Source organism: Chlorella variabilis, assembly GCF_000147415.1.
Source record: "Chlorella variabilis unplaced genomic scaffold CHLNCscaffold_18, whole genome shotgun sequence".
Taxonomy (NCBI): Eukaryota; Viridiplantae; Chlorophyta; class Trebouxiophyceae; order Chlorellales; family Chlorellaceae; genus Chlorella; species Chlorella variabilis.
The window spans coordinates 433,196-445,279 of NW_005435070.1; the positions used below are offsets into that span (position 1 = coordinate 433,196).

Sequence of the window (12,084 nt, forward strand, 5' to 3'; positions counted from 1 at the left end):
GCCTGCCCGCGGCAGCCACGTGTGTGTAGCCCAATAGTGACCGGAAGTGGCCGTTCCAATCACCGGCCGTGATGGAGGGGTCCGCGCCCTCCCCCTTGCCCTTGAGCAGCCTGTGGAAGGCAGCCGGGGCATCGAATTCGAGCCGTGCCAGGTCACGACCCCTCTTGCGCTTCACCTGGCGCTTGTGCCGCCGGGCGGCGGCACACATCTGGCGGTTGAGTGCAACAGCCAGGGTGAAGTCACGACGGCTCAGGGCCCGCCGTCTCCTCCGGCGGAGACGGGAAGTGAGCGGGTCCTTGCATGCCTGTCGCTGCCAGCCTGGCGATCGGGCAGGGCCCGCCTGCCGGACTGGCATACCAGCGGTATCTAGGGAGCTGGTCACTACCCCATCAAAGCTCATGCATGCTGCAGTGAGCTGCTCGATGGAGGTGGCGGCAGCGGCGGCGGTCGCCGCTGCCTCAAGTGCGGGTCTCGCCCCCCGCAGTGCATCCACAAATGCCGGGAGCAGCGAGGGGACAAAGCGGTACTCCGGACCGCACGGGTTCGGCCCCAGCCCCTCGGCCGCAGCTCCAGGCAGCACTGCTGGCAGCGCTGCTGGCAGCAGCAGCGGCGGAGGTGGTGGTGGTGGCGGCGGCGGCGCCGCCAGGGAGTCCGGTGTGCATGCTGCGTTCGCGCTGGCGGGCGGCAAGCTGCCCACGCCGCTGGTGCCCGAGGCCTGGATGCCGACCCTGTGGCTGCTGGGGGTGCGCACCCGCAACTACAGGCAAGCAGCCGGCGGGCGGGCTGGAGGGCGGCGGGCCGCCCGAGGACGGGCGAACGGCGGCGGATCCCGCCAGCCAGGCGCTCTATGCTGCCCTGCTCTTCATTTGTATTTGCGCGTGGCTCTGCTGCAGCTGGGACTTCCACCCATGGAACTCGATCTTCACCGCTCAGAGTTCGCCCTGCCCCAGCGACACAACACTGCTGCTCACCGCCTCCCAGCCGCTGACCCGGCGGGGCGTGGAGGTGCAGGTGAGCGGCCTGCCTGTCCTGGGCTGGGCCTGGCCCGAGCGCATTCAGCGCGCTCGCTGCAGGTCGCTCAGACGCCCATAAAGCAGGCTCGAGCGGCATGCACGGCCAGCCCGGTGGTTGCCTGAGCGCTGGGCTGGGCTGCTGCAGATCAGAGCGCGGCGCAGCAGCTTTGCTGAGGTAGAGTGCCCCACCCGCGAGGGCTTCCGGCCCTTCTCTGAAGAGTCCTTCACCGCCGCCGCCACAGGTGGGGGGGGCAGGCGGCAGCTGCGTCTCGATGGGTCGCCTCAATGCGTGCGCCACATGCCTCGCATCCAGCACCATGAAGGCAACAAGGGTTCTCCACGCCGCCACCTTGTCGCACAATCTTTGCCATGTCGCTTTTCTGCGGTGCAGTACGCCTGTTTGAGTACCGCATCGGCGGCAGCGAGCGCGGCGGGGTGCAGAAGCAGCTGCTGGAAGCGTTCGAGTTCGAGGGCGCTGCTCTGGAGTTTGGCGGGGCCGCACGCTGCCACCACACGGACGCCGGGGTTGCGCTGGAGGCGGCGGCGGCATGAGGCGCAGTGTGGCTAGCCAAGCAGTTTTGATGCTGTGTTGTTGTCTTTATGGATTCCAGTCGCGCGTAGAGGTCAGTGATGGCATGTAATTGAGTCAGCAAACAGAACGAAAGGCCGTGCCTGACAAGGGCGGCGGCGCCGCCAGCTGGCCGCCAGCGGGACCCAGACAGGATGGGCTGCAGAGCCGCATGCATATGCAAATCCTTTAAACAGGCGCGTGAGAGATGATGGGAGTGGTGCGGAGCGGTGCGCTGCGCTTGGCCCGAGATGGGGTTGGCCCAGTTGCTCGGGGCGCCCGGCGAGCGGGGCCCTGCGGCGGGTTGACAGCTCCCAAGGCAGCAGCATCTCCCGCCACGCGCCGCGGGCTGAGCAGCACCCCGCTGCAGCAGGGCGGCGGCGGCAGCCAGTGGCGGCCGCGCCACCACAGCGACTGCCCCTCGCACCAGCTGGTGCGGGCCATGCGGGAGCGCTCCGAGCAGCGTGACCCGCAGATCCAGCAGCGCAGGCAGCGGCTGGAGCCGGGGCAGCACCACTTCTTCGCCACCAGCCACCCCGGCCTGGAAGCTGTTGTGGCGGCCGAGCTGCTGGGGCCCGCCATCGGTGCCACCAACGTCCACCCAGGCACGTCACCCGCCTTGTGCCGGCTGCCGCTGGCCGCCAGGAGAACATCAACAGCCTACAGCAGCACTTGCTTGTTTCATGGACCTGTTTGTGCGGTCCCACCCCAGCCTTGAAACGGCCCGCCGCCCTGCATTCTGAAATTGTGTGTGCGCGTGCAGGGAAGGCGGGGGTCAGCTTCACCGGAGATGTGGCCACGGGCTACCGAGCCAACCTGTGGCTGCGCTCCGCCATCCGGGTGCTGATGCTGCTGGAGGAAACGCTGCTGGAGGGCACGCGGCCGGCGGGAGAGGAGGTGAGGGGCGGAGCCGAGCGGGCGGGCAGCGCTCTGCCCACATGCCCTCCCCATGCATGGTATCGAGGTTTTGAGAGCATGTTGCGGCGCGCTCCTTCTACCCAGCCGGCCATTCTCCTGCCGAGTGCATGCCGCTCCCCTGCGACGGACCTCAGCTTGGCCCGATCCCCCGCCCCTCGTCTGCTCGGCAGGTGTATGATGCGTTCCGGGATGTGACTGACTGGTCGGCCCTGCTGGAGCCGGGGCAGACCTTCTCTGTGGAGAGCCGGGTGTGGAGCTGCTCCAACCTCTCCTCCTCCCAGGTGCGCCGCGCCGCTGCTTGCGACAGCCAGGGGAGTGCCGGCGGCAGGGGAAGCGCCCGGCATGTCCTGGCCGGGACATGCACGCCTCTCCCTCCCTCTCCCCCCCACAACCCGCCTTCCGCGCACCCGCGCTCCCGCGCCTGCCCCATGCGTGGACTCACTCTCATCTGCCGCCCCAACCCCCACCGACGCCCCCGCAGCTGCTGCTGGTGCGGGGCAAGGACGCGGTGTGCGACGCCATCCGCGACCGGCGAGGGTCCAAGCCGCTGCCGCCGGAGCCGGGGCGCGTGGCCGACATGCCGCTCTTTTGCACCGCCTACCACGACCGCCTGTCCATCTACCGAGACATGAGCGGCGCGTCCCTGCACAGGCGCGCTGCCGCTGCTGCCGCCGCCTCTGCTGCTGTCGCTGCCGCTGCGCCGAAGCAAGCGCCGCCATGAGAGCAGCGGCCCGGCTGGGCCGGGCTGGAGAGCGCTGGGGGCAGTGTTTGGGGAGGTTACGGCCAGCTGAGCTGCTGACGCGTGAGTTTGGCGGGCTGGATGCTGCCCGTCTGCGGTGTGCAGGCGCGGCTACCGCCAGGCCATGCACCGGGCGTCGCTCAACGAGAGCGCCGCCGCCGGGATACTGCACATGTCCGGCTGGCACCAGCTGTGCAAGCAGGAGGGCGCAGGTGCGGGCGTGGGGTGTGTGGATGCGTGTGTGTGTGTGGATGCGTGGGTGTGAGGGTTCCTCCGGCCGGAAGGGCTCGGTGCCCTGCCGCTGGGCCTCCAGCTGATGGCGCTGCCGCCCGCTGCTCTGCGCCCTGCCCCCTGCCTGCAGTGCTGGCTGACCCCATGGTGAGCTGGCTGCCTGGAGGCTGGCCACCTCGCCTGCTCCACGGCAGCTGCGCCGGCGGCGATGCCTGGATGGCGACAGCTGGCCGCCGCCCTCATCGCAGCACACCCCGCCTTGAACACGAGCGTGTGCCCGCCGCTTCCCTGTGCAGTGCGGCAGCGGCACCTTCCTGATCGAGGCCGCCCTCATGGCCACCAACACCGCGCCCGGCAGCTTCCGCCGCTGGTGGCCCTTCACGCAGGTCTGGCTGCCCTCGGGAGACAGCCTGCGAGCTGCAGCCGCCCTGGGGCCTGCTGGGTGTGCTGGGAACAGGGCGCAGGGGGCGCGCGAACACACACACACACACACACAAGCACACTCTTGGCTGGTGTTGGCTGGTGTTTCGAGGCGGGCGGCCAGTGACACCCTCGCCCTGTGCGCCTTCGCCCTCCCCCTCGTGCATTGCAGTGGCACGACAGCTTCGACCGCGACGCCTGGGCGGCCGCGGTGGAGCAGGCGGCGGCGGGCCGGCACGCGCCGCCGGCGGGCGTGGAGGCCTGGGGCAACGACGTGCACCGGGGCGCCCTGAGCCTGGCGCTGCGGGACGTGCAGGCCGCGGGCGTGCAGGGCATGGTGCGCCTGCACCACGGCGAGTGCGCGGGCTGGGAGCTGCCTCGCAGGCCGGCGGTGTTGGTCAGCAACCCGCCCTGGGGCCAGCGGCTGCGGGGCCGCGGCGCAGCAGAGAGCTTTGACCAGGACGCCGCGGACGGCGGCGGCGGCGGCGGCGGCGGTTTCAGCGGCGCCTTCCGGGACGGCGGCAGCGATGTGGAGGCGTGGTGGGACGAGGAGGCAGACCCAGCCCAGCAGGAGCGGGCGCGCAGGGAGCAGGCCAGGCCGCCGCCGGGGTCGGCGCAGCAGCGGCAGGCGGAGGCGGCGGCAGCTGCGCAGGAGGCCGAGGTGCTGCGGGCGGCGTGGTGGGACCTGTCTGCCTTCCTGAAGCGGCAGTGCGCCGGCGCCGCCGCCTTCCTGCTCAGCGGCAACCCCGAGGCCACCAGGGGCCTGCGCCTGAAGGCCGACCGGCGGCACCCGCTGACCGTGGGCGGCGTGGACTGCCGGCTGCTGCAGTACAGCATCAGAGGCGTGGAGCCGGCGCCGGCGAGCGCTGCGGCAGCGCCGGCGGCGCCGGGAGCCCCGCCCGCAGCGGCGGCAGGGGCCGCAGCAGCAGCGGATGGCCGTTGAATGGCGCCGTGCATCCCCCCTGCGCCTCTGGGCGCCTCCCTGTAACTCAGAGCGGCGATCTGAGACTGGAACTCAAACGTTTGCTGAGAGCCACAGGACGACGCCTGCTATGCCGCCAGATCACAGCGCACCGGCACCAGGGGTGACTACCTACTACCCAGCGCTGCCTCCTTCGATCTGTCGGCCCCACTTGCTTGAGTGGCCCTTGAGGAGTTTGCTAGGCAGCGCGCCAGGGCCAATCGGCCGACGCGTGAATGCCCTAGGTTGCCATCCCAGTAAACTGGCGAAAACATGAACGGGCTCAACACCGCGATCGGGGGCGACCTCACCGTAGAACGAAATGATTTCAGCCGAGTGTCGATGGCCGTGGTGGAACACAGAGAGGAAGAATTCGCCGAGCTGCAGGTGTGTTAGGGGGGCAGGCCGCTGAAATGCACGCTCGGGAGCTTCACGGAAGGAATCTGGGAAACAATGCGGATCGTCAGTTTCTGACATTGCGTGAGCTGGCCGCCGCCGGGCGCACGCCGCCTGCCGCCGCCGCCGGGTCACCCAGGTCTTGATCCCCCCCTGCCCCGCGCAGGCCGCCGCCCTGGCCAAGATGGCCAAGCTCAAGCCGGGCGTGGTGGTCAAGGGCGCAGACGGCGTGCAGAGGTCGATCACCATGGATGTCCTGCACCGCAAATCGGCGCGGCACGCCCTGGTGCAGCAGGTCAGCAAGCTGGCGTTGGATGAGGACGACGAGGTCATGGGCCTCATGAAGCAAGTGCGGCAGCGGTTTGACAACGCGGGGGTGCCCATGCACGACGTCCAGCTCCGCTTCCGCAACCTGTGTGTGACGGGGCTGGCGGCCAAGGTGGAGCCGCCGCCAGCCAACCCGCTGGTGCGAGTCGCCCAGGTGAGGCGGGGCCCGCGCTGCCTGTATTCGCTGCGCTGCCCGTATTTGCGCCTTGCCCTGGGCTGCCCCTGGGGTACCGCCTGGCCCCTTGGGGTACCGCAGGTAGCTGACGTGCTGCCCTGCCGCTGCGTGCATGCAGCACCTGCGGCATGCCGTCAGCGGCAAGCCCACCAGCAGCATGCGCAAAGTGCACATCCTGGACGGCATCTCCTCTGTGCTCAAGCCGGGCCGCCTCACGCTGCTGCTGGGCCCTCCCGACAGCGGCAAGTCCACCTTCATGAAGGCCCTCTCCGGGCAGCTGAAGCGGGACAAGGGGCGCAAGGTGCATGCGCTGGCCGGGGGCTGGGACGATGCACGGCTGCCTGGCTGCCTGGCTGCCCTGGAACAGGCACCTGGCAGCCGCAATTGGCAGCCGCACGTGGCGCGTGCTGAGGCCCGCCATTTTGGTCGACTGCCTGGCCTCCCGCTCCCCTGCTGGCACCTTCCTTGCAGGTCAGGGCCGATGAGCTCACCTACAACGGGCTGTCGTTTGGGGAGTTTGTGGTGGAGAGATCTGCGGCCTACATCAACCAGGATGACATCCATTTTGGGGAACTGACGGTCACGGAGACCCTGAGCTTTGCGGCGCTGTGCCAGACGTCGCGCACTCGCAAGCGTGAGCGGCAGCCGCGCCCGGCTGCCTCCCCACGCGCGCTGCCTGCGAGGCTGCCTGCCTGCCTGCCCGCACGCTGCTCGGCCCGGCCAGGGGGGGCCAGCGCCTGCTGGTCCTCATTACAGCTCTGCATTTTTCCTCACTGGCCGCGTGTATTTGCCATGTGCTCTCTGCCTGAAGCCATCGAGACAATTTTGGAGGAGAAGGAGCGAGAGCTGGGAATCATCCCAGACCCCGCAGTCGCCACCTACATGCATGCCAAGGGGGAGCACCACCGCCTGGCTGCCGACATTGCCATCAAGGCGCTCGGCCTGGAGGGATGCGCCAACACTCTGGTGGTGCGTGGGCTCAGGGCGGGGCTCCACCTGGCGGCCTGTTGCTGGGCGTGGCCGTGCCGGGCCAGGCATGCAGGCGAGCCGCAGGTAGGCTGGCGGTTGGGACACGCTGGCTGATGGACAAGCTGGCGCGTGCCGCCTGCCCTGCTGCAGGGCAACTCCATGATCCGCGGCATATCGGGGGGGCAGCGCAAGCGTGTGACGTCTGGCGAAATGCTTGTAGGGCCGTCCAGCGTGCTGTTTGCTGACGAGGTGAGGCTGCTGATGTGGCGCTGACACGATGCTGAGGTGGCAGCAGCATTTACATGCATGGATTGCGTGCATGCGCCGTCGCCTGCAGGCACGCTGCTCGCAAACCCATCCCACCATTCACGCATGCCGCTCTGATGCGCCCTGCGCTGCCGTGTCGCTCCCGCAGATCTCCACCGGCCTCGACTCGGCAACCACCTTTGAGATCTGCAACCGCCTGCGCACCCTGTGCCAGACAGGCATGGTGCGCACCCCAGGGCCTGCCCTGCGTCTGCACGGTGCCTGCTCCTGCAGGCAGCAGCTGCAACGGCTGTCACTTTGACGGGAGTGCGCACCACCAGGGAGCACCGGCTGACGGGCTGCTTTGCCTGCCAACTGCCCTGCAGAATACCATCCTGGTGTCCCTTCTCCAGCCCACCCCCGAGACCTACGGCTGCTTTGATGACATCATCGTGAGCTGGCGCCAGCTCAGCAGCGCCACCTCGGCACCTGTGCATCGCCTGCCGCGCGCTCGTGTGCCTACCTCCCCTCCCCTCCCTGACCCTTGTGCCCCACCCTCCCTCCCTGCCCGTCCACCTCTCCCTTGCTCCCTGCAGCTGCTGTCTGGAGGCAGGCTGGTGTTCCACGGCCCTCGGGAGCTCATCTTGCCCTTCTTTGAGTCCCAGGGCTTCAAATGCCCCGGTGACAAGGGTGCAGCAGACTTCCTGCAGGCAAGTCGAGCTTTGAGCCGCGTCAGTTGCCCTGCCTTGCTTCGCCTGCAGTTACCACTATCGCTTGCTCACGCCCCTATCCTTGCTCGCTGGCCTGCAGGAGGTTACCACTGTGGGAGAGCAATGGGTGGGCGGCCCGCCTCGCTGCCCTGCCTTGCACGCCTGCTTGGTTGCGTTGCGCCCCTTCCCTGCCCGGCTGCCTTGCCTGCGTGCTCGCCGGCCTTGGCCCCCATGCCTGGTTGCCTGGTCCATGTGCCGACCATCGCAGAAGGAAGAGGCCCGGCACGAATAGGGGCTGCTTTCTGCGCCGTGCTGCTGCAGATGTACTGGGCTGGGAAGGGGGAGTACAAGTATGTGTCGGATGCTGAGCTGGCAGATGCCTACCGGGCCACCGAGACGGGCCAAGCATTTGCTGAAGAGCTGAAGCTGTCGCCGGAGGAGGAGGTGCAGGGGCACGGCGAGCTTGCGGTGCACAAGTGAGCAGGGATGTCGGAGGAGAGGGCGGCTCGCGGCCCAGCCGGCTGGCAAGCGTTCGGCATCTGTTGATGCCTCTCCTGTCCAGCTGCCAGCACGCGCCATGGCAACAGCGGCATGCCGTTCCCTGCCCCCATGTGCTCCTGCTGTGTTCCCCCGCTGTCGCAGGTACGGCCAGGACCAGTGGACGCTGTTCAAAGCCTGCCTCGGCCGCCAGACCAAGCTGTTCATGCGCAACAGAGCATTCATCGCGATCCGCATGTGAGGCTGCGTGCCTGCCACTGGCGCCTGGGACCCTGCACTGCTCCGGTACCTTGCACGCGGCGGCAGTTTTGGGTGGCGGCTGCTGCCCTGCCTTCCATCATGCTGCCTGGCATGCTGAGCAGCCCGGCCTGCCCCCGGCCTGCCATGTTGCCCTGCAGAGGGCAGTGCGTCATCATGGCCATCGCCGTCGGCACCCTGTTTCTGGGGCAGGGCCGCGAGACGCTGCAGGATGCCCAGATGTACTTGAGCGTCTCCTTCTTCTCCATCATGACCCAGTTCATGGTCTCCTTTGCCGCCCCCGGCCTGCTCATCGAGCGCCTGCCCACCTACTACAAGCACCGCGACGCACACTTCCACCCGGCATGGTGGGTCCCCGCAGCCGCTGTCACCAGGGGTCGCTTGCTTCCGCCATGGCGCTGCCCCCCTACACTGCATTTTGAAGAGAGCACCGGCCGCTGCCGCCCCCCGCGCCCGCAGGTGCTTCGCGCTGCCCGAGATCCTGCTGCAGATGCCGCTCATCGCCACGGAAGCCACCATCTGGACGGCGATGATTTACTTCATGGTGGGCGGCATTTCCCTGGAATGCCGTATTCGCACAGAGTGCGATAAACCGTGCATTGCTACACCTTACAGCACACATGCGCACACATGCAGCACCACCAGCACTTCCCCCGCTCACGGCCCTCCCCCCTGCGCAGGTCGGCTTTGTCATCTCCGTGCGCCTGCTGGTGTTCTGGGGCATCATGTTTGTGGCGGGCGTCTGCGGCCTCTCCCTCTTCTTCCTGCTCGCCGTCTTTGCCAAGACCATCACTGTGGCGGCGGCCCTGCAGGTGGGCAGCAGCCAGGGTAGCTGAGATCCTGCTGCTCTTCACAGGAAGCCTGGCATGCATGCGAGCGTGCACGGCGCTCGCCACCTGGCGCCTGCCCGAGCCAGCCAGCCTTCAGCAGGCTGTCCCATCCCGTTTCCCCCCCTGCTTCGCTGCAGAACCTGTGCATCCTCATCTTCACCATTGCCAGCGGCTACATCGTGAACTACAAAAACCTGACGGGCCCCTGGAAGGGCGTGTGTGAGTGCCCTCCCTTTTGAGGAAGCTTCCCTGCATGCCCCAGCGCATGGCGCCGCGCGGGCTTGCCCCAAGCTATGCACGGCCAGCTCCCATGCCCTCCACGCCGCGCCGCTGCAGGGTACGCCAACCCGGTCGCCTACTTTTTGCAAGCTCTGGCGGTCAACGAGCTGGAGAGCGAGAACTGGGACACCCCCGCGCTGGGCGACTCGGGCCTCACCCAGGGGCAGCTGTTCCTGGAGCAGCGAGGCTATTTTCTTGGATACCACTGGGTGTGGCTGGGCCTGTTTGCCTGGGGCATCGGCTCCACCCTGCTCAACACCTCCCTCTTCATGACAGCCTCCTCCTTCTTGAACATCGTGCCTCGGAGGAAGGTTACCAACATCAAGGCGGACGAAGGTAGTGTGGCTGCTGCTGCGGCTTGGCGCTTGCTACACTGCCTTGGCAGCAGGTGCCCGCTCGGCTCCCCAGCGCTCACCTTGCGTCTTGCCCCTCTGCCTGGCCTGCAGATACGAGCGCAAGCGGGAAGCATGCGGCAGGCGCTGCTGACGCTGCCGGCGATGCCGAGGAGGGCGGCGTGGCGCCCTCCGGTGGTGGCGGGAAGTCTGCGCTGCCCTTCACCCCCGTGCGCATGACGTTCCAGGACCTCAAGTATTCTGTTGCGCTGCCCTCGGTGCGCCCTGCGGCAAGCTACCGTGTTTCAGTTGCCCCAACATGTGCTCAGCCACCAAGCACCTTGCTGGCTGCAGGGCTACGAGTCCATCGGGGCCGACGACGATGCGAGCGACCCGCACGCCGGCCGCCTGCTCCTGCTCAGGGGCATCAGCGGCAGCTTCCGGCCCGGCGTGCTGACCGCGCTGATGGGCTCTAGCGGCGCGGGGAAGACTACGCTGATGGACTGTTTGAGGTCAGCGACTTTGTTTGCCTGCTGCGATCGCTGCTCTTGCCCTCTTTCGCCGCCGCCGCCGCCGCTGCCGCCGCTGCCGCTGCCGCCACCTCTTCTGTTGCTGCCACCTCCGCTGCTGCTGCCCTCCTCTGCTGCTGCTGCTGCCACCTCGGCTGCTGTTGCTGCCCTTCGGCGTGCTGCCATACTGCTGCTGCCTCAGCACCGGCAGTCCCTGCCAGTGTGTACTGCCACCCTGTACTTCTTGCAGTACCGCTGGCCGCATTACACACACCTACACCCCTCCCTGTTTTCAAGTATTATAGTTTCAGAGTATCATTAGAGTGATCACTCATGTCTGTTTCCCAAAACTCCCTTTTGGGAGCCCATCTCAAGCCGCCGCCAGCCGGCGCGCTTGGGCCGCCGCCGCCGCTCACAGATCCCCCTTGGCTCCGCACGAGCAGCAGGACGTGGAGGCGGCGGTGGCGGCGAGCAGGCACGCCGCCAACCGGCTGCAGGGCTGCGCCCTGCTGTTGCCACCTGCCGCAGTCTTGCCACTGCCAGGCCAACAAGCAGGCAGGTAGCAGGCAGCCAGCCGCAGACCACCCACCGGTGTGTCGTGCTCATCGAAGGTCTGCAGGGCCGGGTCAAGGTTGGGGTGCTGGGCCCGCACCCACGCCACCGCCGAGCCGCGGTTCCGGTGCTTCACGAAGAAGGTGAGCTGGCACCAGCTGGCTGCAGCCGGCACCAGCTCGCCTCCTTCGTAAAGCAGCGGAACCGCGGCTCGGCGGTGCTGTGTGCCGGGTCCCAGAGGTGGATCTCCAGCTTGACGCCGTACACCTCCGCCAGCATCCGCATCTTCTCCGGCATGTAGGGGGTGAGCACATCGGTCAGGGTGACTTGACCTCCACCGCCGTTCTCGCCCCATACATGGTGGAGAAGAAGCGGCTGCTTGCAGAGGTGTACGGCGTCAAGACCACCGCTTCCTCCAGCCGGATGGCATCCTGCGTCAGGGAGGGGAGGGCAGGCGGGGGCGTAGCGAGGAGCAGAGAGGAGCTGGTTGGCCGCCAGCCCAGCCAACCCCCTCCTGCACCCTGCCCCAGCGCACCTTGTGGCGTCCCTCCCAGGTGTCCCTGGTGATAGCCAGCCTGTCGCCGCCAATTAGTACCAGGTAGGGTGGCGGCATCGTGCCGCTGAACACCGCGTTGTCGTAGCCGTAGCGCATGCCGTTGAGGCCGGCAGCGTGGCCGCCCGCTGCGGCATGCAGTACGGCTACGACGCGGCCGTGTTCAGCAGCACGACGCCGGCACCCCACCTGGCGTTTTTCGGCGGCGACAGGCTGGTGTCCACCAGGGATAACTGGGAGGGCCGCCAGAAGGTGAGCTGGGGCAGGGTGCAGGCAGGGGTGCAGAGCCGCGGGCAGCCACCAGCTGGTGGCGCATCCTGGGGCAGGGCGGCGATGGGGGAAGGTGCAGCTGTCGGCTGTTCTTCTGTTGGTTCTGCCCGTGCAAGGCGGGCCAGGCGGCGGGCCCGGCTTGTGGCGGCTGCCGTCACCTTGCCCCGGCCTGCTGATCCCCCACCTCGCACTCTGGGCACAGCAGGCGGGCTGGGTTCAGCAGGTGCCCCATGCATACCGTGCTGGGCTGCCCGCAGGCCTCGCACGGGCCCAGCACAGTGGAGCCCTGCTTGTTCAATTTGAACTTGCCGCCGCCGTAGGAGTACCGCA

The 12,084-nt window shown here is 68.0% G+C and overlaps 3 protein-coding genes across 3 annotated transcripts in view; all 3 read left to right on the forward strand.

Moving 5' to 3' along the window:
• The window catches only part of CHLNCDRAFT_137022 (hypothetical protein), a gene marked incomplete at both ends in the record, with an annotated part of 4,745 nt that extends 3,180 nt beyond the window's left edge, over positions 1–1,565 (forward strand). The window contains 3 exons of the mRNA XM_005845234.1: positions 894–1,011; positions 1,159–1,255; positions 1,405–1,565. Of these exons, the coding sequence (XP_005845296.1) occupies positions 894–1,011; positions 1,159–1,255; positions 1,405–1,565 (376 nt within the window). The remainder of the gene's footprint in view (positions 1–893; positions 1,012–1,158; positions 1,256–1,404) is intronic.
• Positions 1,566–1,792: 227 nt separating this feature from the next.
• CHLNCDRAFT_137023 (hypothetical protein) lies at positions 1,793–4,832 on the forward strand (the record flags this gene model as incomplete). The annotated part of the gene is made up of 8 exons (XM_005845235.1): positions 1,793–2,165; positions 2,345–2,478; positions 2,670–2,780; positions 2,981–3,138; positions 3,344–3,450; positions 3,552–3,616; positions 3,766–3,855; positions 4,062–4,832. The coding sequence occupies 8 exons, from the start codon at positions 1,793–1,795 to the stop codon at positions 4,830–4,832; spliced, it is 1,809 nt and encodes a 602-aa protein (XP_005845297.1).
• A 1,073-nt stretch (positions 4,833–5,905) lies between these two features.
• Positions 5,906–12,084, forward strand: part of CHLNCDRAFT_36538 (hypothetical protein) — a gene marked incomplete at its 5' end in the record, with an annotated part of 11,113 nt that continues 4,934 nt past the window's right edge. Inside the window, 16 exons of the mRNA XM_005845236.1 lie at positions 5,906–6,049; positions 6,235–6,382; positions 6,560–6,717; positions 6,868–6,966; positions 7,133–7,207; positions 7,350–7,415; positions 7,560–7,694; positions 7,995–8,149; positions 8,316–8,408; positions 8,570–8,776; positions 8,889–8,973; positions 9,110–9,241; positions 9,397–9,478; positions 9,596–9,877; positions 9,985–10,148; positions 10,234–10,382. Of these exons, the coding sequence (XP_005845298.1) occupies positions 5,906–6,049; positions 6,235–6,382; positions 6,560–6,717; positions 6,868–6,966; positions 7,133–7,207; positions 7,350–7,415; positions 7,560–7,694; positions 7,995–8,149; positions 8,316–8,408; positions 8,570–8,776; positions 8,889–8,973; positions 9,110–9,241; positions 9,397–9,478; positions 9,596–9,877; positions 9,985–10,148; positions 10,234–10,382 (2,174 nt within the window). The remainder of the gene's footprint in view (positions 6,050–6,234; positions 6,383–6,559; positions 6,718–6,867; positions 6,967–7,132; positions 7,208–7,349; positions 7,416–7,559; positions 7,695–7,994; positions 8,150–8,315; positions 8,409–8,569; positions 8,777–8,888; positions 8,974–9,109; positions 9,242–9,396; positions 9,479–9,595; positions 9,878–9,984; positions 10,149–10,233; positions 10,383–12,084) is intronic.